The sequence below is a fragment of the Microcaecilia unicolor genome, chromosome 10 (assembly GCF_901765095.1).
Source record: "Microcaecilia unicolor chromosome 10, aMicUni1.1, whole genome shotgun sequence".
Classification (NCBI taxonomy): domain Eukaryota; kingdom Metazoa; phylum Chordata; class Amphibia; order Gymnophiona; family Siphonopidae; genus Microcaecilia; species Microcaecilia unicolor.
Window position 1 is genome coordinate 207,621,514 of NC_044040.1, and position 27,114 is coordinate 207,648,627.

Below are 27,114 nucleotides of genomic sequence, written 5' to 3' on the forward strand. Positions count from 1 at the left end.
AGAATTATTGCTTTATATGGATACAGAGGAGGGAAGAGAGATGAGAAATGCTGGACATGGATAGAGGGAAGGAGAGAGGAGAAGTGCTGGACATGAATGGAGGGAAGGAAAGAAAAAAGAAGATGCACATGGATGGAGATGAGGGAAAGGGAAGAGGAGAAAAACTGCACATGGATGGAGAAAATAGGCAAAAGCTGGATCCATGTTATACCTCCTCCAGTCAATTCCATGGAGGAGGACCCAGCTTTTACTTATGGATGCAGGGCAACAAAAGAAGAAGAAAGGAGGAAAGTAAAGAAATAAATGGAAAGGAAGCCCTGGAAATGGAGTTAAGAGAACAGATAGCAGCAGAATCAGAGACTGGGACCAATATGGTTAGAAAAACAAAGTCACCAGACAACAAAGGTAGAAAAAAATCATTTTATTTTCATTTTAGTGTTTGGAATTTGTCTTATTTTGCATTGGGTATACTGGAGCTGTAACAGCTTACAGAAATTATTTATAATGAAAAGAAATCACATTATTTTTTCTCCTATACTAGTTTAATATTTTCAATGATGTCTGTTTATATGCGCCATGGCTGGTATAAGGGGTGTGACTAATGTGGGTGTGGCTATAATAGGGGCGGTACCATGTGTGGTGACCCCGCCCACAATGAGTACCGGCACCTTTTTTTCTACAAAAAAAGCACTGTCGAGGGTTGTCATGACGACGTCGAGCATCAGCTGATCTCGAAGATCTATGATGCCGACGTCGATCTCGAGAACTGACCTCGATGTCAGTGACTTCTCTCCTCGAAGTCTGCTGTCCATTTTGTATTGAAACAACCTGATCCCCGGGCACTGAGGCAAGGGGGAGAGCAGGAATGGACGCCTCCTGATCCCCGGGCACTAAGGCAAGGGGGAGAGCAGGGAGAATGGCCACATCCTGAAGCGTTGAAGCTGCTGCTGTTGTGGCCGCCATATGTGGTGAAGCTTTGTCAGAGGAGCTGACCGATCGAGTGTCAGACTGAGGCGCTGTTAGATACTGATGTAGTTTAAACGCCTCAAACATCTAAAATGTGTATCTGTGAGAGATAATTTACGGGGGCATGTAGCGCAAGCCTTAAACCCCGTTTTCTTTTGAGACATAACGTGATAAATTTAAATTAATTGACTGACTAACTGAGTAAATAGAAAAAACCGGGTCGCTGTCAATCGCGGAAAAAATAAAACTGACTGGTCTGAGCTGTCAAGGGTATTTATACCATATGTATGGGTGGGAATCCGCTAATTCTTTGCTTTCTTTTTAAAGCGTTGCTATTGGATGGCCGGGTCACGCACGTCATCGTGGCGTATATTCAAGGGGTGTGGCTAGAAGATCCTGTCCATGGAAAATGTGGCCATCTGTATTGTATACAGTGTATTTATTTAGTTTTTAGTGTAGAAAATTGAGCACAAAATACAGTTTAAAATTGCTGTTTCTACCAGCTATAATAATTTTTAAGCTTTTTTAGTGATGATATTCAATTGTTATTTCATGATATTTATATCTACATATGGGAAGCTTTCAAATAAAGTAATAAGCTGTCCAATAAGTTAAAAAAAAAAAACTTTTGTCCTCCACCTTTTAAGGCACTGCCTATCCAAGTGAAACAACATTCGCTTTAGACTTGTTACAGATGGACGAACAATAAAAAAAAAAAAAAAACGACAATGCGGATGCAGCAGCTCATAGGTTTGATTGCTTTGTTTTGAGTGAACGGGGATGACGGCTGCGCTGGGAAGGGGAAACATAAACTACCCTAATAGGCTTCCTCGCTTACACTGGACCAGATACGCTCACTTCCACTCCTGTCTATTAAACCTTCTGGTTTCCTGTTTTCAATCTAACCTCCTTGGTGTCGTCATCATCGCGCGTCGCGGTTTAGTGACGGGTGATGCCATCGGATGGCGACGATGCCAATCACATCATCCCTTCTTTTCGGCGGCTCTCGCGAGAGGTGGTGAGCGAGCGAGCGGAAGAGCCGGCAGGGAGGACCCAGAGCGGGGGATGTGACGTGGTGCTGGTGGCCGCGGGACTTAGACGGGAAGGAAGCTGAGGAGCGGCGGGGGAGGCTGCCTGCCGCTCACCCTCTTCCGCCATGGCGACCCAGAGCCGCAGACCCATTAAGGGAATCCTGAAGAACAAGAGCTCGGAGCGCGGTGCTTCTGTGCCCGTCAGAGCCGAACCTCCGCGGCCGTGTCCGGCTGACGACGAGCAGAGGTGAGTCCGGGAGAGGCAGAGGTTCTCTCTCTCGGCTTCCGGAGCTGGATTGGGGAAGGTGGCGGCACTTTTCTTGCAGACTTGGAGGGGCTGAGGGAGGGCACAGTTACCCGTTCCAGGAGGGAGACGTTTCTGCTAACCTCGGCAGCATTTATTTATTTATTGCATTTGTAGCCCACATTTTCCCACCTCTTTGCAGGCTCAATGTGGCTTACAATATATCATGAATGGTGGAAATATATTAGAAAATAGACATTTAGTGTTACAGAAGGATCTTGGGTAACATGATAATGATAAGACATGATAAGTACATAAGTAGTTGCCATACTGGGAAAGACCAAAGGTCCATCTAGCCCAGCATCCTGTCACCGACAGTGGCCAATCCAGGTCAAGGGCACCTGGCACGCTCCCCAAACGTAAAAACATTCCAGACAAGTTATACCTAAAAATGCGGAATTTTTCCAAGTCCATTTAATAGCGGTCTATGGACTTGTCCTTTAGGAATCTATCTAACCCCTTTTTAAACTCCGTCAAGCTAACCGCCCGTACCACGTTCTCCGGCAACGAATTCCAGAGTCTAATTACACGTTGCGTGAAGAAACATGTTCTCCGATTCGTTTTAAATTTACCACACTGTAGCTTCAACTCATGCCCTCTAGTCCTAGTATTTTTGGATAGCATGAACAGTCGCTTCACATCCACCCGATCCATTCCACTCATGATAGTGGTATAACAAGCAGATACTGTAAGACAGCTCTGAATATATGTGGAGGAGTTGTGTATATTCACATTGGTTGATCTTTGTGATATGCCTTGTTAAAGAGATGGGTGTTCAGTAGTTTGCGGAAGTTCGTTAATTCGTAAATCGTTTTTAGGTTGTGCAGCAATGCAGTCCATAACTGTGTGCTCAAGTAGGTAAAGTTTGACCTGTGCGTTACTTTGTATTTCAGACCTTTCAAGTTAGGGAAGTGCAGATTAAGGAATGTGCGGGATGATCATTGATGTTAATGGCTACAACCGTGGACTACAAATACTACATTGCTTTGGGGTGCACGTTTAAAACCAGGATCGGACAAAAAGGCTCCCTTTGGTACCTCTGACAGCGTGAGGCATGAACCCGGGTCCCTGTATCTGAAAAGTGTTTACACCCATCTGCTTGCTTTGTGCTATTTTAATTGTACTTGCTATGACTGGTTATCCAAGGATTTCTCCATAGAATAAGGGTGAACAAACTTTATTGTATTTTACTTTAAACATTTTCTATTTGTACTTTTGTATTGTACTTTTTAGACATTTGTGACTAGCCTTGGGTGTGTCTTTTGTGCATGAACCCAGTCTGATAGAAAGGTCTTAACCAGTGCATTTTTTCTAGCAAAAAAGGTGTAGGTACTCAAAAGCTAGGCCACCCTTCAGGGGTGGGGTGATCACTGAGGGACCCACCCCACATTAGCCAGGCCCTATGCAACCAGTCACAGAATGTATGACAAGGCAGAAGGTGTGTAGAGCCTTAGCTCTTTCATTAAAACTTGGGGTCCACGGGTCAATTTTAGCAGCACCCACAAAGTAGCCCCTCAAAAAAAGCCCTGGTCTTACCTAAAACTAAAACTTGTTTGTTGACCATTGTTGCTACATATTCAAGTGGATTACAGTATTATGGTAACTATGCTGTGCCTAGACCAGGTGTTCTCAACCCAAGCCTCTGGGTGTACCTAGCTGCTCAGGTATTCAGGATATCCACAGTGAATATGCATGAGATCAATTTGCATGCATTACCTTCATATTATGTATGTCTCTGTTGATCACCCTCCCCTCACCTACCCACACCCATCCTGTTAGAATATCAATGATATGCTTTGATGTCCCCATGCATACCTCCGACCCACCCCCATCCTCCCACCCTGTCAGACTGTCATAGTAATGCTTGAATGTTTTCACTTATATACTCTGTCAGCTAGCACATTTGCTTATTTCCGATCTGACGAAGAAGGGCAACCTTCGAAAGCTAATCAAGAAATGTATTAAGTTATGTCCAATAAAAAAGGTATCATCTTATTTTCTTTTCCATGTTTTATTTTGTTTGATTTCTATTGATAACCTTCATATTATGCAAATTTATCACATACATATTAATTGTGTGCTGAGGACTGGGTTGAAAACCACTGAACTAGGCAAAACCCTTTGATAGGATCCAGGCAGGGTTGCCAACTCTTGAGGTTTTCCCACGGGCATTTTTCTTCAGTTGCAGGTTGCATCTTTTCCGGTGGGCTTTTGTTTTTTTGGGGCGGCTCTCACCCTTTTGATCAGAGTTTGAGCTGGGATGAGATGTGGTTCATCCAAGCCTCATTCTGACTCCAAATTTGACCAGTAGGAGGGTGAGGTGGGTGGTGAGGTCATCAGCTGGTCTGGATGGAGAAGGAGCCAGCCAGCTGAGCCAGACAGTAGCAGCAGCAGGGAAGAGGAGAAGAGACAGCAAGCATGCTTGCACGGGTGCTTCCCCCCCCCCCCCCCCCCCCCCCCACTCTTCAGGCGATTGGGCAGCTTGGCCTGTTTTTGGTCGCAGGGCTGTGTGGGGACATGTTTTTCACATCTGTGTTCAAAATTCTGGCCCTGATACCTTCATAAATGCTCATAGTCTGCAGAAAGCAAGGGCTTAGTAAGGTTGGGAGCCTAAAGTTCAAATTCAGATGACAAAGTCCAAGGAAATTAAAACGCTGCAAAGGTATAAATGTTTATATCGTGAATTAGAAAATAGAAACAAAAACAAATGACAACACATAGACCATACAACCTATCCAGTCTGCTCCTCCCTTCCAACTGCTCAGTTTTATAATACCTTTCTCTGCCTTAGATCTTCTGTACTTGTCCCATGCTTTCTTGAATTCGGATACTATCCTTGTCGCCACTAACTCTTCAGTGAAATTGTTGTATAGGTCTATTAACCTTTCTGTAAATAAATATTTCCTTTGATTACGTCTAAGTCTACCCCCTTTCACCTTGGGTTTCAAGCATCCTTTCTCACATTGAATATGCATGAGAGATTTGCATACAGTGAAAGTGCATGTAATTACCTCATGCATATTCAATGTGGATATGGCTGGGTGTATTCTGAGGATTGGGTTGAGAACTCCTGCCCAGCGTGTACCCATCCTACCAATAAATCCTTGAGTATTGCGTTCAGTTCTGGTGGCCGTATCTCTATGGAACTTTGTAAGGCTAAGTGCTTTGAAAATGAGCCCCATAGCGGAATTAGAAAATGTTCAAAGAGAAACGATCACAATGATAAAGGGGATGGAACTCCTCTTGTATGAGAAAAGGCTAAAGAAGTTTGGGCTCTTCAGCATGCAAAAGAGACGGATGAGGGGGGATATGATTGAGGTCTACAAAATACTGAGCGGTGTAGAACGAGTAGAAGTAAATCGATATTTTTACTCGTTCCAAAAGTACAAAGACTAGGGGACACTCAAAGTTACATGGAAATACTTTTAACACAAATAGGAGGAAATATTTTTTCACTCAACGAATAGTTAAGCTGTGGAACTCTTTGCCAGAGGATGTGGTAACAGTGGTTAGTGTATGGATTTAAAAAAGGTTTGGATTAATTCCATAGTCCATAGTCTGCTATTGAGACAGACATGGGAAGCAACTGCTTGCCCTGGGATTTGTAGTATGGAGTGCTGCCACAATTTGGGTTTCTACCTGGCTTGGCCACTGTTTTTAAAACAGGATAGTCTTATGATCTTATGTTGGCACACAACGTATCAAAAGTGACTTCATGACTCTGGGAGAGAGGGTGAAGCAGACAGGTGCACAGGTGGTGTTCTTGTCGATCTTCCCTGTTGAGGGTAAAGGCCAAGGAAGAGAAGCTTGCATCCTGGAGATGAATATATGACTGCACAAAAGGTGTCAAGAGCATTTTGGCTTCCTGGACCATGGGATGCTTTTCTAAGGGCTGCTTCGCAAAGGTAGTGTCCATCTATCAAAGAAGAGAGGAAGTGTCTTCAGCAGCAGACTGACTAACCTACAGAAGAGGGCTTTAAACCATAATTGTTGGGGCAGGATGATCAAAGCCCCCAGGTAAGTACAAGCCCTCAGGTAAGTGAAGCGTTAAATACCTCTACACAAATGGGGGGAAAGGGGCAATGTCTGGAAAGTGCTATATACCAATGCCTGAAGTATGGGAAATCAGGCTATGATGGAAGAGGCTGATTTGGATTTACTGGCGACTTATAGAGGCATGGCTCACGGAGAACCATGACTCGAATATTGTTATACTGGGCTATAATCTGTTCAGGAAAGACAGGGAGGGGGAGTGGCTGCATATGTGAAAAGATATTAAAGCCACATAATTTCAGGACCTATGGGATAAGGTACTCTGAGTCAATCTAGAAAGAGGGAGTGGCAAATTTATTTTATATTGGTGTGATTGTACAGGCCTCCTTGACAGACAGGATAAATGGAGAGAGACTTAATTGAAGACATTCAATATATAGCTGTGAAAGGAGAAGTACTACTAACGGGTGATTTTAATATGCCAGATGTTGATTGGGGTATCCCTATTGCAACAGGGAGATCCTGGATTCTCTGCATGGGGAACTATTCCAGCAGTAGGTGATGGAACCCACGCAGAATCGGGCCATACTGGACTGAGTGCTTACTAATGGGGAGAGTGTTTCCAATGTTATAGTAGGTGATCACTGGTTGGTGTGGTTTAATATTAAGATAGGTGTGGAGAAGGTTCATTCAAAAGTGAGGGTTGTAGACTTTAAAAAAGCTAATTTATTCAGATGGGAGATCACCTCAAGGAATTGCTTATAAACTACAAGAGATACCCGTTGCGAGAAGCAAGATTTTGAACTGTTAAAGGACTGTTTTTTTTTGGGGGGGGGGGGGGGGGAGATAGAGAGAGGTGGGGAGCAGAGTTAGTAAGCTTGGGACATGCACATAGGATCTCTGTGATAGGGAGAGTAGATGGCATGGATGGGCAGACTGGATAGGCCATATGGTCTTTATCTGCCTACATTTTCTATGAGTTTCCAAGACTGCCTCCATTGTATGCAAATAACATTTATTGTAGAAATCCTGAAAACCTAACCGAGTTGCAGCTGTTAAGAACCAATGTTCTAGATGATACCCTAGCAGGGCTGTCCCAGTCAGCTGGCAATTTGAACTCTCTTATCAGTTCCCCTGTCATAGTAATGTTGTGAATGACTCCAATTCTTTTCTCCAAGTAAGGTCTGTGTTTCACAGTATTCTAAACAGACGTTCTAGTCCCTCTTTCACATTAACCCACAGTGCTGCTTCTTTAACCTTGTAGGCCCTACATCCTTTTTCTTTACTATTTATTATTCTTTTTTTATTTGTAGCTCATTTCTTCCTAATAGATTATAGCCCAGTGTAATTGCATGGCAGACACTGAATCCAGATCAGCCTTTTCCATCAGAGCCTGTAGATCTGGCATATTATTTTTCTATGCAGTGGACATCAGGGAACATAGCTTTCCAGATATTTCCCCTTTTCCCAGTTTCCATGCATCTGTTTACTTACCTGAGGTCTTTATCTACCCATCCCCATTCATCCTAGTTTAAGGCTTTCCTCTGTAGGTTTGCCAGTCTGTTCCAGAAGACATTGCACCCCTTTCTTGATAAGTGGATGCCATCGCTGCTCAGCGGCCCTTGAAATTCTCTAAACCACTGATTGTTCTTTGATCAGGGAAGTGGTTTAGAAATGCACTGCAAAGATGACAATAAGCTACTGTTACAGTCAGTACGTGTAAAAATGAAAACTTTAATGCAGAATAAGGCGTGACTCAACACGGGCCTGTATTTGGGCCACCTGGCCTGCATCAGGAGTCGGGTGCCCCTAAGAATGTTGAACACTAGTCGTCGTGTAATAAGGTACTAGTAAAATGTACGGTGCTTTACATCTTTATAAGCGCTTGGTCGAATACTGTGCAGACGCTGTTTTCTACCCATTGAGGTTAGAGCGTTGGTTGATGTGAAGAAGAGCGTTTCCAGCACGCTACATTTTACTAGTGTCTTACTACACAGCGACTACAACGTTCTTTGGGGCATCCGACTCCTGATGCAGACCAGGAGGCATATTTTCAAAGCACTTAGCCTTCCAAAGTTCCATAGGTTTCTATGGAACTTTGGAAGGCTAAGTGCTTTGAAAATATGCCTCCAGGTGTCTGTACTAAGTCCGTTTGGATTCCAAATGTATAAGACCAAGAAGACTCACAAGTGACAGACGCACATCAATTATAAAAGTAATACAGACATTTATTAGCAGATTAAATATGCATCACCAAGCCCGGCTTCATTCTAGGCCAACTTCAGCTGGGGAGTTAAGGTAAACGTACATATATCAAATCTCCGGTGTATTTATTTTATTTATTTATTTTAGTTATATTTGTACCCTGCGCTTTCCCACTCATGGCAGGCTCAGTGCAGCTCACATGGGGCAATGGAGGGTTAAGTGACTTGCCCAGAGTCACAAGGAGCTGCCTGTGCCTGAAGTGGGAATTGAACTCAGTTCCTCAGGACCAAAGTCCACCACCCTAACCACTAGGCCACTCCTCCACTGTTGCTACTATTTGAGATTCTACATGGAATGTTGCTATTCCACTAGCAACATTCCATGTAGAAGTCGGCCCTTGCAGATCACCAATGTGGCCGCGCAGGCTTCTGCTTCTGTGAGTCTGACGTCCTGCACGTATGTGCAGGACGTCAGACTCACAGAAACAGAAGCCTGCGCAGCCTTCTACATGGAATGTTGCTAGTGGAATAGCAACATTCCATGTAGAATCTCCAATAGTAGCAACATTCCATGTAGAATCTCCAATAGTATCTATTTTATTTTTGTTACATTTGTACCCTGCGCTTTCCCACTCATGGCAGGCTCAATGCGGCTTACATGGGGCAATGGAGGGTTAAGTGACTTGCCCAGAGTCACAAGGAGCTGCCTGTGCCTGAAGTGGGAATCGAACTCAGTTCCTCAGTTCCCCAGGACCAGAGTCCACCACCCTAATGCAGATTGATCTTGGACATGTTTATTATGGATATCCTCAAACCTTGCCACTAGTGATAGATTAAAGGAAGGGCAGAAGCTTATGTCCTATGGCTAGAAAGGAACCCATGTAGGGTCAGATTAAGGATAATGGAAGTAAAAGGACCCAGAGTACCCTTAATCTGAAGGAGGAGTAGCCTAGTGGTTAGTGCAGCAGACTGTGATCCTGGGGAAACTGCATTCAGTTCCCACTGCAGCTCCTTGTGACTCTGGGCAAGTCACTTAACCCTCCATTGCCCCATGTAAGCCGCATTGAGCCTGCCATGAGTGGGAAAGCTAGGGGTACAAATGTAACAACAAAGCAGCTGATGGTACTTGAATACTGCTGTCTCCTTTGAATCTTGAGATTTAAACTGAAAACCTTGATCTGGGAAATAAGGATCTCAATCATTTATTATCTAATTTTCTCAATAATTTATTATTTAATTGTTCCACAGAAATAACATTCAACACTAAGAGGAGGGAGCAAGAGGCAATCGAGTGAGAGGAAATGCAGGATTAGGTGATGTGGCATCATAACTGATCTGCACACATGAGTTGATTTTAGCAGGCCTCAGTTGAACTGCTGGAGGGTTTTCTTGGAGGGTTTTCTTTTCATATGTACAAGGGATGCTGCCTGTATAGATCCAAGGAGGAACCCCTGTTAGGCTGAAGAAATATCCTTTATTATTTGTAATTGTCCTGAACAACCAAAAATCCTGAACAGAATTCAACTTAAAATAAGACAGCTGGAAATGATTGATTAATTTTGTACTTTTCTCTGTGTGTACCTCAACATGAGCTTCTCCCAGATTAAGGTTTCCTGCAAAGTGCCTTCCCGTTTAAAAGCGTAAAGCTATGATGGGTGGGGAGGGGTATAACAAATGTTATGTTTTGTTCCATGATAACATGGTTTTCATTACTGTAAGACTCCTTGTATCGCCTTTTCTTCTAATATACGTATTAAAATTGTTGAAACATAAAAACAGAGAAAGCTAGTGCACCGATTCTTATAGGAAATGGTTATCTGTCGAGTACCCCAGAACATCAGTTGCTTTAGCTTATATAAAACAGGACCGGTTTTCTTGCATGTCCAGTCTGAATTCCTCTTATCTGTTTGGTTGTTATGGAGAGTAGGGAAGAAACACTGATTTTATGCTGGATTCTCTAATCCCTTTTTGTTTAATCATTTTCCCTAAATAAAATGAAACAGATGAAAAGTTGGTCTGAAGGAAACTGATGATATGGTTGAAATCTTCTATTCTGATTTAGTAAAAAATCCCAGAAGTGGGATGAAATGAACATCTTGGCTACGTACCATCCGTCGGACAAAGACTATGGCTTGATGAAGATAGATGAACCCAGCACACCGTACCACAGGTAAAAGTTTTAAATACTTGTTCTGATCATACCGTAGTCTGTTGTTTTACAAATGGAAGAATGAAAGACGTGGCTTTTAACGGTTGGCACAATCATTTGTGCTTATAAAAGTTGAAAAATTAGGGCTTTGAGAGAACTCGAATTGTGAATGAGAGAGTAGCTTCTAAGGATTACTGTAATTTTAAAAAGATGATGGATAAGCATTTGGGCACAGACAGTGTTGAGGATCTAAACAGATTTCTGAATCATAAAGTGATTAAAGTGTTACTACATGCATGAATAAGTAGGATTGATTATTGTAATGCTTTACTCATAGGCTATCCACTATATCAGACAAAAAGAATACGGCGGGTCCAAAATACAGCAATATGACTATTATGTAATGGAAAATGTCATGAACACGTTTCTCGATTGCTTCAAGGGCAGCCACTGGTTACCAGTTTTGGTTAGATAGTAGCCCACCAGGCAGTTCATACATGGCGTCCAGTTTATTTCTGTTACCCCTTTTGTTTTTCTCAACCTTCTGTGGCCCTGTCACAATAAAATTTGGCTCCTTACCTCATGAAACACAGCATTTAGCTGTGCATGCCCAATACTTTGGAATTCTCTGTCTTCTTTACTTAGACAAGAGAGGTCATATAAGAACTTTAAATTTGTCCTAATGATATGACTATTTGAGCACTTAGGGGCTAATAAGAATGATGGAACCCTACATTATTATTCTTTTTTTTCCTTAAGTGTTTTGAGAAATTAATCTTTTAGTAAGGATGGTTGTGCTATTCATATCCCTTTCCTTCTGTGCTAATTTGGTAAGTGTCTTATGTTTCACTGAATGTTATTTTATATCTTCTTTTACATTTTAGCTTTATTTTTTGTTTTATTTATTTATTGCATTTGTATCCCACCTCTTTGCAGGCTCAATGTGGCTTACAATATATCATGAGTAGTGGAAGTATGTAAGAAAATAGACATTTAGTATTGCAAAAAGATTTTCCAGATAGCACCCGATACTGTATACCGCCTTGATGTAGTTTTTAAATATCCTAATGGCCTTTAGAGGGTCCAAACAGTACAAGATAAGGCAGCATGGACAGGCCTGTCCCCAAAGAGAAGAGACTGCATAATCTCTGTAACCCTTGTAGCATAGCTGCCATGGCTGTTGGCTCTCAGCATGTCCCTGTGAACCTGCCATTTGCAGCTCTAAAGGTTTTTCTGTGATGGTAACGCAAAGGAGGCTTTTCATTCAGTATTACAAACCAGTCCAAAGTGGAGCAGATTCAACCCACTTCCATCCATTATGGGGAAAATTGCCAGCTGCATCCCTCCTGTACTCCCCTCCTCCCCAAATCACTTACCAACTTCAAAAAGTGGAAAAGTCAGATGCCCCGTATGGCCACACCTAGTTTAGCGCATTACTATTTGATTTCACTCTCTCTCTTTTTCCCAGGTGTAGTTCAAGGTGAGTTACATACAGATGTTGTCCTTGGAGAATTCAGAATCTAAGTTTACTTGTTCCAGTTATATATATAATGTGTGTGTGTGTGCCAGCATGCCTCAAAGAATATTGATTGGCTTCCTTGTTTTAGAATGGTTGGGGAGGATGATGATGAAGGGGCTGTGAGTGATTCAGAAGCAAATGAAGAGCTGACAGCTGACATCTTAGCTAAAAAGTAAGTACGGCTGAGTATTGTGGAAACCAGGGTTTCTAAAACCAGTCATGTTTTGTGTTCAGAACCACAGGAGTGATTTATTGATGTCTCTTGGGGAAATCTGCTTTTAAATCATCCTGCTAAGAACCTTGACGTGGAGGAATAGCTAATGGTTAGTGCAGTGGCCTGACACCCAGGGGAAACGGGTTTAATTTCCACTGCAGCTCCTTGTGATTTTGGGCAAGTTAGTTAACTTTCCATTGCCCCAAGTATAAAATAAGTATCTGTGTATTTTATGTACACTGCCTGTGGTTACAATCAAAGCCCACCCCCTTCCCTTTTTCTTAATTAGATTAATTGTCTGTAATAGTGTGGCTATTGCTGGTATCAGCAGCTTTTAATGAAATAATTGTTGTACAGGTTGGCAGCAGCAGAAGGATTGGATCCCAAAATTTTACTTGATGAAGGTGAAAGTAGTGAAGAAGAGGAGGAGGAGGAGTTAACACCTGAAGAAAGAGGTAGATGTCATTATTGCTTGTGTATATTTGGCAGATCAGGACACCTCGGCATTTGCCTATTTGAAATCTTGCACTAGAAGAATTTGAGAATAGAGACTGATGGAATCAGGGTTTAACTTGCTCCTCAATTATCTCTCACTTGTCGTTCTGATTTCCAGATTTGCCTTGAACCACCATTTGGTGGGAGTTGGCAGTGTACAAGCAACATGTCATCATAATCATTTACAAATACATTAAATAGTACCTGTCCCAGTACCTGATCCCTGCGGTACTCCACTATTCACCCTCTGTTTTCTGTCCATTAACCAGTTCCTAATCCACAACAGAATATTGCCTCCTATCCCATGACTTTTTAATTTTCTCAGGAGTCTCTCTTGAGGAACTTTGTCAAAAGCTTTCTGAAAATCTAGATACGCTGCTTCTACCAGCTCACGTTTATTGACATGTTTATTCACATAAGTAATGCCACACTGGGAAAAGACCAAGGGTCCATCGAGCCCAGCATCCTGTCCACGACAGCGGCCAATCCAGGCCAAGGGCACCTGGCGAGCTTCCCAAACGTACAAACATTTTATACAAGTTATTCCTGGAATTGTGGATTTTTCCCAAGTCCATTTAGTAGCGGTTTATGGACTTGTCCTTTAGGAAACCGTCTAACCCCTTTTTAAACTCTGCCAAGCTAACTGCCTTCACCACGTTCTCCAGCAACGAAGTCCAGAGTTTAATTACACTTTGGATGAAGAAACATTTTTTCCGACTTGTTTTAAATTTACTACACTGTAGTTTCATCGCATGCCCCCTAGTCCTAGTATTTTTGGAAAGCGTGAACAGACGCTTCACATCCACCTGTTCCATTCCACTCAGCAAATTGGTGAGGCAAGAATTCCCTTGGCTGAACCCATGCTGACTCTGTCCCATTAAACCATGTTTGTCTACGTGTTCCATAATTTTATTCCCACTGTTATATTCCCAACTGCTTTAGCACAATCTACTATTTTGGATAACTGCTGTCTTCTAGTTCGGCGATCTAATTCATAGATAACACAAGACAGGGGAGGGCATAAAGGTGATTCTTGTTAATGAAACCAATTAACCCATGCAAATGCATGTTAAATCTGTTGTCCTGTTTTGTCCTTTCATGCAGAGAAAAGGAGAGAATTTGAAATGAAGAGGAAACATCATTACAATGAAGGAATGAACATTAAACTAGCTAGACAGTTAATTGCAAAAGAATTAGCGGCTGATGAGGAGGAGGCGGATGAAGAGATGGAGGATGTTGCAGATTTAGAAGGCGTGAGCACGGAGATGGTGGATGAAGGTACACTCCTGAACCTAAGGAAGCTTGTTGGTTTCTTTGTCAGGTGCCCAAGTAGTACAGTAGCTCTCGAGTGCTGCTTGTACTCCTGCAGTTATGAAGAACCAAGTGACAGAAAATTTTCTGAAAATGTTTACAATAGTGTTTTGGATTCTATACGTGCATTCCCCCCCCCCCCCCCCTCCTCCAAAAACAAAAACATTAATTTTGATGTTGATTTTTGTTGGGTACATTCAAGTACTTGCCTGTTGGTGGTATAGTGCCATTTACCATATTGGCATGGGTATGATCAGTGCCACCCTTTAAAATTGGCTTGGCATTGCAGTTCCAGACATTGAATAGGGCCCAGGGTAACCAAAATCCCTGCCAGATCCAAAGGGTGCTGTCCTGTCCTCTTCCTACTCATGTCTCCCCCATGTTCCTTGGGCCAGTAGCAGGAGAGGCATTGAATTGGGCATCATCTCCAATTGCATGGGCCCGGTGTTATAAGAACTGCAAGATTTTACAATTCTAATCGCAAGATTGGCCCCACGGCAACAGTTAAATGCTTCTCTCCTACTGCTGGTTCTCGGAGAGTGGGAAGAGATATGGTGAGGAAGAAGACTGACACCGAATCCATACTGCCTGGCTTATTCTTAGGGGAGAAGAGTCGGGGTGAAACGGGAGAAAGTATTGGGAGAGAGAGGGAAGAATTTTGGGAGAGAGATGAATGAGAGAAGATAAAGGGTAGAGATATGATATGGGGGGGGGGGAGACTGGCCACATGGAGGGAGTGAGAAGAGAATAGTCTGGATATTTTAGGGTGAGAGTCAAATGTGGGAGGGAGGAATGGAATAGGTGAAAATCAGGGTCAGAATGTCTAGAGGGAGGGCGTGAGGAGGGGAGAAATAATGTATGGTATGAGTGCAAATGGAAGAAAAAATAGCCAATATGTTAAAATGAGGGGAGAGGGAGACATTGGATCAAGGGAGAGTTCTAGACATGGTGTATTTAGATTTTAGCAAAGCCTCGGGAGCTTAGCCGAGATTGGGTGGCAGAGCCGGTGGTTGGGAGGCGGGGCTGGTGGTTGGGAGGCGGGGATAGTGCTCGGCAGGCTTATACGGTCTGTGCCAGAGCTGGTGGTGGGAGTCGGGGCTGCTGGTTGGGAGGCGGAGATAGTGCTGCGCAGACTTATATGGTCTGTGCCAGAGCCGGTGGTTGGGAGGCGGGGATAGTGCTGGGCAGACTTATACGGTCAGTGCCCTGAAGAGGACAGGTACAAATCAAGGTAGGGTATACACAAAAAGTAGCACATATGAGTTTTATCTTGTTGGGCAGACTGGATGGACGGTGCAGGTCTTTTTCTGCCATCATCTACTATGTTACTATGAGTGGGCATGCAGAGAAAAGGTCTATAGTGCCTAGTTAGAGGTTGAGAGGCAGTTGAAAGAGGGGAATAGCTGTGTAGGGGTAATAGAACAAGCAAAGAACTGAAAACCAAGAAGTTACAGGAAAGGAGCTGAAGCTGGTGAGGGAATGACAATCGGCGAAAGGTAGATAAGGACTTAGGAGAGTTGAATGCATAGAATGGAAATAGGTAACTAAGGGAGTAGTGGGTGAAAGCCAGAGGAAGGGGAATAGGGGGCTAGTTAAGGGAGTAGAAAATAGAAAGCAGCTGGATATTTGAGAGGTGAGAAGAGGGAGATTGAAGACTCGGGGTGAAAGAAAGGAAGAATGAAGGATAAAATCTAGCAGAGAAGAGAAAAGGGTGAAAGGAAAAGATAAATGTCTGGATGTAGAGAAAGAAGAGAAGAAAATGGGAACTTAAAATATGAATACAAGGAAAATGGACATGAGAGACTAATACTGACCAACCTGCTTATAAAAATACCCAGACAACGAAGATAGTCCAGTTCCTAAACATTTAAAATACAATTTTTTCTCTGTCAGCATTGGGAATGCTTTCTCTTCTCTTTTTTTGTATTTTGCAAAGTACAGGAATAGAAACTTTCACACAAGGAAAAAAAAAGTAGCGCATTTGAGTCATTTTCATACTTACTTTTCCCTAATATTTAGAATTTTTAGATTTGTTTCAAACAAAAAGAAATTTACGTGCAGAAATTGAGTTTGCAGGCTTACTAACAAATACATATCCCTAGTAGATGGCTTAATGGTAATGGGTAATTCATTTGATATACCGCCTTTCTGTGGTGCAAGGTGGCTTATATACTATATACAGGTACTGTACAGTGGCGTACCAAAGGGGGGGGGGCAGTGGGGGCGGTCCACCCTGGGTGCACGCCGCTGGGGGGGGTGCCGTGCGCCGGTCAGCGTCATTGGTTTCCATGCTCCCTGTGCCCCGGAACAGGAAGTAACCAACGACGCTGGAAACCAACGACACTGACCCTAACACCCGCGCGGCACCCCCCCCCCCCCAGCAGCATGCACCCGGGGGGGTTCTTTCGCCGGGGGGGGGGGTGTCGCTGCACCCAGGGGGCGGGGCGCATCGGCGCTCCGCCCCGGGTGTCCGCGCCCCTCGGAACGCCACTGGTACTGTATATAATATGTGGCATGATTTAGAGTCTAATCTGCTTGCAAGTGTGCGTAGCTTACAGTTTACAGTGTGATCCATTGTCCAGTTTGGATGACTGCTAGCACTCCTTAGATTGTCTGACTGTTTTGAAGGAAAGATGAGCACAGGATCAGGTTGAGATTTTTAAAGTAATTTAGGGAGCACGTTGTCTTTCTCAGTAGGTCATAACTGTATGAGGGCTCACGTAGGATCCTTAATGAGGCCCCTATTAAGAATATCAATAGGAATCTATGGTACAGGCCAGCTTTTAACAGTGTGGCTTGTTATAGTACAAGGTGACAAGAAAAGGCATGTCCTAATTTCACTTCACTGTAGGACAACCAGGTTGGAACCAGCAGGCTACTGTTTCTCAGAACCCGATCTGGACAATGCCTGTAGGTTGTTGTTGGTGGGCCACAGTCCAGCAAGGTCACAGGACGTGGGCAGCCAGATGATCGTGCTGCAGATTCATTAGTCTTTGGATAGCTATTCAGATTATTTATTTATAATTTCTTTATTAATTTTCAAAATAAACAGGAGCTCACAAAATGGTTCAAAGTGCTCATTTTCAAACATGTCGAAACATGAGCTCACAAACAAGAGTCAAAAACCAAGTCCAAATTGAGAGAATCATGAAAAGAGGAAAGAGAAGCGGAAAAAGAAAATAAAAAGGGGGAGGGATGGAGGTTACAAAACAGAGTGGGGGAGTGGCCTAGTGGTTAGGGTGGTGGACTTTGGTCCTGGGGAACTGAGGAACTGAGTTCAATTCCCGGCACAGGCAGCTCCTTGTGACTCTGGGCAAGTCACTTAACCCTCCATTGCCCCATGTAAGCCGCATTGAGCCTGCCATGAGTGGGAAAGCGCAGGGTACAAATGTAACAAAAATAAAATAGATACTATTGGAGATTCTACATGGAATGTTGCTACTATTGGAGATTCTACATGGAATGTTGCTATTCCACTAGCAACATTCCATGTAGAAGGCTGCGCAGGCCAAGCAGAAGCCTGCGCGGCCACATTGGTGATCTGCAAGGGCCGACTTCTACATGGAATGTTGCTAGTGGAATAGCAACATTCCATGTAGAATCTCAAATAGTAGCAGCAGTGGAGGAGTGGCCTAGTGGTTAGGGTGGTGGACTTTGGTCCTGGGGAACTGAGTTCGATTCCCACTGCAGGCACAGGCAGCTCCTTGTGACTCTGGGCAAGTCACTTAACCCTCCATTGCCCGCTGCATTGAGCCTGCCATGAGTGGGAAAGCGCAGGGTACAAATGTAACTAAAATATATATATATATATATATATATATACACCTGGTTCACCACACATCATGTGACGGAGTTGAAATATGACACTAGGCAACCATTTTTCTCTATACTGAGCAAGACTAGGTGATTTCTTTGCAAGATGCATTTCGTATTTATAAATTTGAAACAATAAGCCCCACCACTCCTGGGAGGTGGCTTGAAATAAGGATTTCCAATGCGTTAACATCACCTTCAATGCTAAAGATATCATGGTATTAATAAGAATACCTTCACTGGGAGTTATTACTGAAACTATAATAAGATCTTTGGGGTGGTGGGGAAGACTGGAGATGGATAACTGAATGACGGGTTAAGCGTGAGATCTTGTGTCCCAATGGTAGGGGATCAAAGGTGAAGAAAGGAGCAAGTGTTTATAACTGATAGCTGGAATATATAACTTGACACTGTCGAGAGACTGGATCAGCCATTCGATCTTTATTTACAATCATCTGCTATGTTTCTCTTATACCTGCATGACAGTGTCACAGTATAAAATCTTTTGTATGTTAGCTTCCCCTTGAAGACTGTTTCGTATTGAGATTTGAGTGCATGATTTTCAGTTACTCTGTGTTCCTAAAAAGGGTATGGGATTAACGATCAGATCATTGATGCAATCCAGAATCTTGAGCAGCCCATCTTTTGGGTTGGGTTATAAAGCGAAGTGCGAAATATAATTTCAGCCTCATGTTATAGTAATTTTAGGCACATTCTACAGTACAAAGAAATCCATTGATGTCAGACACTGGTGCCCAAAGCTTGAGCAAATGCCACAGTAGAATTTTTGAAAAAAGGGAATGTTTGAATGCGAGCATCACAACCATGATCAATTACTGTATGTTCACACACAATAATGTGCACGTCTCCAGACCTTACAATTGGAATCCTCTCTGCCTGTCTTTAAAGCCCAACTTTTTTAGCACCTCCAACAGATGAATCCAGAGACTTGTGGATTGTGACCATCTACCAGCAGGTGGAGATAGAGAGCTCTAAACTCTGTCTTAAAGGACGGTATGCTCCCTCGTTAGTCAGTATGTCTCTATCTCCAGCAGGTGGTGGATGGTCTGTCGCAAAAGCTCCTGGTTTCATCTGTGTTGTGGCGCCTGTTCTGGGTTTCCCAGTTCAGTTGAGTCTGGGGGTGCGTAGGCAAAGCAGTGCCAGCTTTAGGGGGTACACCTGGTAGTGCCAGGTTCCTCCCCCACCCCGATCCATCCACTTTCTTCTTCCTCATAGAGTTAAAACAAAACTAAAAAGGATTACAGCAGCTTTGCCTGCTTATGTGGCTACTTAGATGTTGGATGGGGTTGATTCTGCTGCAACCAGTATACCCTGGGTGACAGTGGCGAGTCAGAACTTGTTCCTGTAGATTTGGTGGGTGTTCCTTTACATTTTCTCCCTTTTCGGGCTCACTCGTGATTTCACTTGCATTTTCCTTGTGAGGGCTGCAGAGCCTTGTCAGCGCTGCTCTTGCTATGCAAAGCAGAGAGCAGCATTGGGGAAATGTTGACGAGGTGTTATGAGGGCATTTCGGTGGAGCAGCCTTTTTGGCGGGCAAACTGTTGTCTTCCTGCACTGTGCAGTGACAGCCTCTCTCTCCTCAGCTGGCATTCTTGGACATGGATTTTCAGGCCTCTCGTGGCCATTTTAAATCTGCTTGATTTGGCTCCCACAGCTGCAGGATCCATGCTGCCTCTTCAAGCTGGGCATATTTCTGGACCTTATACATCTGCTGGTAAAGTTTCTGACTGTACTGTAACTTCTGGGTCTCTGGTGACTTTTCTCCCAGTGTTCTTTCAGTGCGAAAAAAAAAAAAAAAAATCAAGCCTATATTCTGCAAAGGGCTCCTCAGCATACACAGTCTTCTGCCTGCCTCCGTCAGCGTCACTTCAAGGTTTCTGGGTCCTTTCAAGCTTCTTAGCCTCTGCAGTTGGATTGTGTGACAGATTCTTTGGCTCCTCCATCTTCCCCTTGGTCTTAATCGAGCTTGGCAGCAGCTTCCCTACCTTTTTGTTTTTTGAGGGAGTTGAGGAGGGAGAGATTCTGGCTGATGATGAGGATGTTCCTACAGCTGTTAACATTTTTCTTTTACCCCAAGGAGGAATTAACTTCATTTATGGCTAATACTCTGGAGGCTCTGAAATTTTATAGCTTAGAGTCACAAAAACCCTCAGTCTCTACTCCTGAGGTGGCTAGTGCACTGGAAGCCACCTAAAGCATTCCCTGGAGGCTATGCACATTCTCTTTTCAGCTCAGTGGACTACCCTGGGTGGCCTAGGCCATGACTCTCCTTTGTAGCTTGGGAGGCTTGCATTACCTTAGGTTGATTTTTTTTCAAGGCTGCAGGCACAAAAAAAAAAAAACCCCAAACAAACCACCTTGCAGATGGAGGGTGCAATGGCCTTACAAGGTTGTGCAGGATGGGACTTTGGGGTCTTCTTGACCTGCTCCTATCCGTGACCTAGCTCCCCGCTCTGCTAGCCGCAGTCACACATCATGGTTGAGCCTAACGGCCGCTCCCGGATCACATTCTCAGGACCATATCTGGTTGACCTCGGAGCTTGGCTCCGCAGCCTCCAGTCACATTTCTTACTGCCACTGTGTGTGACTTGGCTTGGTCCTGCAGGACCTTGCCTGAGGGGTGCCGGTCCTCATCCCCCCACCCCTGTTGCCTGTTCACCCTGTTTGGGTGTATTCTCCACAGGCTTCCCCTGCAGCTCCCAGGCTTTCCAAAAGTACTCCCTTCAGCAGCAGATATGCCAAATAATAAGAATAATGCTTATTAATTCAAGTGGCCTGGCTAGCTTCATGCCCTTTGTCAGGGGCTAATGCTGTTGTAAAGTACTAAGTAGGGAATTTCCCTCTAGGCGTACCCAGAGGGCTGGGGACAGCAGGGATGCTGGGGCAGTCAGTCAGGCCAGTTCACGACTGCTATGGGGTTGGGCGTGCTGATGGCACATGCTGTGCGGCCTTCAGAGCCAGACGCTGAACAGGGGTGCTGCATTATAGTTCTGGGGTGTAAATTTGGGTCATTCAATCTCTCTCTCTTTGTCAGGGAACATTTTACAGGTGCTGTTCCCTTCCCCTCTCCAGCACAAAAAATGGATACATTTGCTCTCATACACTGTTCCTGCCAGGACAAATTGGCAGTTAGAATCCTCTCTTCTCTCTGAATTCACTGGAGGAAAAAAAAATTCTCTGCTGGTAGGAAGGCCTAACATCTGGCCCTCGCTGGAGCAGGCCCCGACCCCTGGGTAGCAGAACCAGATCTCCCCCCGTGGACCAGTCCTTCGAGCGGAGCACGGGGGTGTTGTATCCAGTTCTGGATCTCAAGGAGGCCTACTTGCATGTTCTCTTTTGGCCCCTGTGCTGGCATTTTCTAGGGCAAGGCTAGGGCATCTTTCAGTTTCAAGCGTTGCCATTTGGTTTAGCTACGATGCCCAGAACCTTTTCCAAGGATGTGGTGGTGGTCGCCATATTGCTGAGAAAAGAAGAAATCAGAGTGCATTCCTGTCTGGGTGATGGGCTAATCAGGCCCCCGTCGGAGCAGACGACAACTCAAGTGACTACCAAGGTCATGGCACGTTTGCAGTCTTGAGGTTGGATTATCAATCTGCAAAAGAGTCATCTGGTCCCAATACAGACTTTGTATTATCTGGGAAGTACGATTCAATATGACCCGGGGTCAGGTCTCTTTCCCAGAATGGTTCGAGAACAAATTCGCCGCTTGTTGCAAATTCTGAATCTTTGAGTTTGGGATTATGTTCAGGTACTGGGCTCTACAGCAGTGTCCTAAGCCACAGCTCCTATGCATCTGCTCCAGCAGCCTTTCTTGTCCTGGTGGTCACTGGTTTCTCAGGGCTACAATTATCGTCTCATGTCGAGACCTCTGGCGAAGCACAGTATGTCGGGGGTGGCTTCAACCGAACAAGCTCCTCTGAACTGCGTCTCTGGCATCTTCTCTTTGGATAGCTGTAGTCATAAATACCAGCTTGGAAAATATACAAAGCAGATCGTTGATGGATAAAAATGATTTTAATAATAAATTAGAATATGCATACAATAGCCCTATTGTATGCATATTCTAATTTATTATTAAAATAATCAACGATCTGCTTTGTATATTTTCCATCTTGGAGCTTGCAGATCGTCTGCCCCTTTGTTTCATAAATACCAGCTTGACAGGTTGGAGAGCCCACTATCTTCAAGGTCCCTCTCCTGAGTCAAGCTTACCAATCTCTCCCTTCCTATCTGGTATATCTCTTTTGGGTTTCTGCACCCCAAGTGCATCATTCTGCATTTCTTGGCATTAAATTTTAACTGACCTCCAAACAATCCTCAGTATTAAATCTGTAAACATATACATATAACCTAAATATTAGTGATGGGTATGAACTCTTCAGCAATATCTCTCACAAATATATTAAACAGAATCGGCCCCAGCACCAACCCCTGAGGCACTTCAGTACTCAGCTTCCTTTCCTCTGAGCATATTCCGTTTACTACCACCCTTTGTCACCTGTAGGTCGAGCAGTTTCCTGTCCAGGTCACCACTTTGGGTCTTAAGTTCAGCCCTCTCAGTTTATTCACGGGTCTTCTGTGAGAGAGAATATCAAACGCTTGCTGAAATCCAAGTAGATTACATCTAGCGCATGTCCTTAATCCAGTTCTTTGGCTTTTCATCTTAGCCAGCCTCTTTTCCTGCCCTCTTTTTAAGGAAGGGGCCTGCAAGACAGATTTTCGCTTGTTCCGTTGCCTTGGTATTGTCAAATTCTTCTCCGGTATTTGCAAATAACCAATGTTCTCAGGTGGTCTGATCATTTTTGTTCTTTTTTTCGTGCCTGCATTTAAGGTGACTATTTCTCACTGGATTAATTATATAGAGTTTTTTTTTTTTTTACATTGTGAACTGCCTTGATGGAATGTCCCTCTGGCCGTATATCAAGTATTAATCTATTTGGAAACTTGGAAATTGTGTGAACATGTAAAAATAAATGCATATAACGTGCACACTTTGTATGGAATTTGGTAGGTTTTTGCTGGCATCGAGGCCTCCCCCTCCCCCATCTCTCCCTTCTTCCTCTGTTTTGCTCCTGTTTGTGTCTTTTTTAATTCTTCTTCCCCTCTGCATGAGTCCTGCATCCCTCCCCCCCCTCCCCCCCGCAGTCCTTCATACTTTTTATGTTCAGATCCACAAAGGTGGAAGACTGCCTGTATATGGATCACTGGTCTTATGACAGTATAGCTAGAGACTGTAAAGAACTAAGGAGGAGGGAGAGAGAGAAAGTGAAAGAGAGAGATGCAAGATCAGGAGGGGGGAGGGGGAATGAGAGAGAGAGAAAAACTGTAGCTGGAGAAAAATGTTACCCCCCCCACAAAAAAAACCGAGGGGGGGGGGTCACCCGGGATGTAAAAACACATATAACATGTATGTTAAATGCATGAAGATGTGGCATTTCCATACATATTTTTTCAGGCATATGTGAGAACAAGAAAAGGGCAGTTTCATTGTACAAATGTGGCGGAGCCTCCAAGGAAATTACTGGAATATTCATGACAGTTCCAGATGTTTAGCATAATAGAAAACTGTGGCAAGACTGCATGGAAATTAGAAGCAGCAGACCACTATTCACTTTATGAATGACTGCACCGGGATGCTGAGTTCAGCAGCAGATGACGGGCGCCATTTATCTTGAGAAACCTTTCTGTCTTCTCATTCTGTCTACAGTGTTAATACTTTTTCTCTTGCTCTAGGGAAAACACTAACATCGAGTTTACCTGGAATTTATTTTTGACCTTCTGCTTCAGTGTTAAATCTATATCTTTTTCTTTTGTGCAGCGCATTCTGACGGTCTACTCACTGGACATGGTTTGTAAACGATAACAGCCCAGCTCTGAAAACAGCTTGTGAGAAGCACCTATTTATCACAGAAAAGCACTACTCCACAGGGTTGCAAACGTATGGATTTTGAACATTGAGGAGTGTATTGGTCATAGCTGTGTACTGCCAAGAACTGTAGCGGTGAACGAGGTGACTCCTGAATGAATATTGCCAAAGTGATTTCTTCTTTCACCCGGTGTCTTACGGAGACCATTACTTCAAGAACCATCAAAACAAAATATATGGTAAAGGCCCTGAATAGTTGTAATGTGCATTCAGACGTTTCATGTACTTCAGATTTATTGGAATCAATATATGTTTAGTGGGTTTCACTATTTATCTGTAGGAGTTCTATCAGGATCTGACCATGGCATCACTTACAGAAAGGGTTATGAATTAAAAGCCAAATAAGGTGACTGGTTATGAATATCCTGAGCAAATCAACACGTTGAGTAAAATGATGGCAAATGATACAACCAGAATAGAGAGATTTTTAAATAATATAGTTAGCAGTTAGGATAAAAGATTTAAGATTCCGTTTATCCTTCCTAATTTTTATTGAGTTTCCGAGATTGACGTTCATTTTTGGCAGCTCCTGTCGCCTGCTCCTTCCTCTCTGTTTTCTGCTACCATGGTGTGGTTCTTCAGTGGTAGCTCAATCCTCTCCTCCAGTGCCTGAAGAGTGACCACTGAGAAAGCAGTACTTTAGAAATAGGGAATATCTTCGTGATAGAAGTTTTAGAAAGGAAAAAAAAAAAAAGAGCTTTAGGCCCTAGAGAAGGATGACAGAGAAATATCGAGCGGCAGTGGAATGAGATAAGAAAGGGTAAGAGAGCTGCTTTAAGCATTTGACTAAGGGATTATGTTGGTAATTATATTTCTGGTGAATTTTAAGAATTTATAACTCTTACCCCATTATTTGTTGTTAGAAGATCTGAATCAGTTTCACTAAGTGTTTCTTGCAAAATCAACTCCTTAAACCTGACTAGTATTGCACTGAATTCTAATGTGGTTTTTGTTTGTTTGTTTTTCTGACATATATATGTGTTTGAAAATTTAAGTGCTCCAGAGGCAGAGAGGTTGTCCATCTGTCTTATGGGTGTACTCTGGCCCAGGGCTCATTTTCTAGTTGTTTGGCTCCCTCAGAGGCTACACTAGTATATTTTACCATCTTGGAGTCCTGTTTCTTATTTCAGGGAAGGAGGAACTTCACGGCCTACTTTTCCAGGCAGCATTACTCTTAGCTGTGTTAAATGAATTGCTGCTTTAAACTGGGGCATGTATCGGCTTTCCTGGAGATTTTGTGTGTGTGTGGTGGGGGTTCTTCTCACTTTAAATACAAGGTTGAATTCTCCTACTTTGGTAATGATCATTACATTACATCCTAGTTTGGCGGTAGGGTGTAAACTTCCCTTATTACCCATAACATAGGCAGCCGCGACCTCTCGGGCCTAAGGGTATTTGTGATGTTGGAATAATAACAAGACACATGGTATTTTCTTAACATGGCACAACTTGGCCGCAGCTTTATTTTAAAAACAAACATCATAACCCTGGGTATACCCAAGCCAATCAATCTTTCGGCTTAGAAGCCAACCCAGTCCGCCGTCATTAGCAAGACTGACCAATCGTATACAGAGCTCCCCGCCGCACAGCAAGGTCGCTCAACCGTAAGCGCAGCTATCCCAGCTGCTTACACCATCAGGCTTGGGTACCCCGCCAAAGCTGCGACAAACTATATACTTGTACATATCCACATTAAATCGGGAGGGGGGGGCTGGGTGCATGCTGATGCCCGGACGCCAGAAGAGGACGTCCGGGCTCCGCCCAGGGGTTTTAAACCCCTTTTTGCGCCCTGCCCTTCCCAGCGGGTTGCCCCTGGGGGGCGGGAACATGCCCGCCTCGCCCCCGCTCGCGTTAGTGCGCAGGCCCATTGGGGCACGGCGCCATGTTAATGGCGGCTCCGTGCACCCGGTGGGGCACTGCGCCTTGCTTGGATCTGAGTCTCAGCTAAAAGACCAAGAAAGGAGTATCCTATATTTGAATATTCAGTAGGAGAGGCTGCGAGGTGTTCGTTGTGCATCCTCACATGCTGCTATATAAAACAAAAAGTGAGGAGATTGAATAAGGATACCAAAAAATATTTATTCACATGAAAAATAAAAAATGATGTAAACAGTATTAAAAATGACCCGACACGGCCGTGTTTCGGCCCAAAGGCCTGCCTCAGGGGTCTTTATAACCTTGGTAATATATGACTTAGAATATATGCTCCAAGGGATATAATAAAACGAAACTCTCTTGGGTCTCCTCTCTTCAAACAGTGTTAAAAAACAAAACAACTTGTTGTACTCCTCTCCGAAGAGATGTGTACAAATATGTGATATATCACATATTTGTACACATCTCTTTTTGAAGAGAGGAGACCCAAGAGAGTTTCGTTTTATTATATCCCTTGGAGCATATATTCTAAGTCATATATTACCAAGGTTATAAAGACCCCTGAGGCAGGCCTTTGGGCCGAAACACGGCCATGTCGGGTCATTTTTAATACTGTTTACATCATTTGTTATTTTTCATGTGAATAAATATTTTTTGGTATCCTTATTCAATCTCCTCACTTTTTGTTTTATATCTCACGGTTCCGTGAGGGTTTTTACCTCCTCTTTTGTTTCATCTTCATCCTCACATGCTGCACCATACAACTGATTCCACTTTAATATCCAGGCCTTGTTCTACCTTTAAACACAGCCTCGCACTTTGCTGCCATTATGGAGTATATAATATGTTTGGTTTTCTTTTCTTTGGTTTAAACCTTTGCTTATTTCTCAATGATGCCACACGTTTGGGACTTTAGTACGATGATGCTGAAATAGATTGTATATATATAGAATATTTGAAGTGTGCGTGAAAAAAAATAAAAAGGTCGGTATAAGTTAATTTGATCTTGTATTCACCCCTAAACAGCAGCAAATTAGTTTAAACTATCTTTTAAAGAACAAATATTGTCACTGAATCAACATTTGATAGGAAAAAAAAAAAGCAAAAATTTAAGGAACTTTGGTCAACTAGGTGTATTTTTGGTTTTCTTGTGCCTGAAAACGGGTGGTATTGTAAGCATGCCTCCAATAAAAAGTACTTATATATACAGCCGCAGCTCTGTTTTGAATCACTTTCATAGTTCTAAATATATGGTTTTCAAAATGCAACATTTTGTATTCTCCTACCAAGTCA

General features: G+C 43.4%; 1 protein-coding gene across 1 annotated transcript; it reads left to right on the plus strand.

The window, feature by feature from the left end:
• The first annotated feature begins 1,988 nt into the window (after positions 1–1,988).
• Positions 1,989–25,458, plus strand: PPP1R2 (protein phosphatase 1 regulatory inhibitor subunit 2). The gene is made up of 6 exons (XM_030215939.1): positions 1,989–2,244; positions 10,561–10,668; positions 12,255–12,338; positions 12,738–12,835; positions 13,980–14,153; positions 23,839–25,458. The coding sequence occupies exons 1-6, from the start codon at positions 2,123–2,125 to the stop codon at positions 23,874–23,876; spliced, it is 624 nt and encodes a 207-aa protein (XP_030071799.1). The 5' UTR covers positions 1,989–2,122; the 3' UTR covers positions 23,877–25,458.
• Positions 25,459–27,114: the final 1,656 nt, after the last annotated feature.

Bases quoted from the DNA above. Each gene is read 5' to 3' on its own strand.
- PPP1R2 (XM_030215939.1), top strand. From the start codon at position 2,123: ATGGCGACCCAGAGCCGCAGACCCATTAAGGGAATCCTGAAGAACAAG. The intron at 10,669-12,254 runs GTAAAAGTTTTA...TCCTTGTTTTAG, and splicing joins CCCAGCACACCGTACCACAG to AATGGTTGGGGAGGATGATG. The intron at 12,836-13,979 runs GTAGATGTCATT...CCTTTCATGCAG, and splicing joins GTTAACACCTGAAGAAAGAG to AGAAAAGGAGAGAATTTGAA.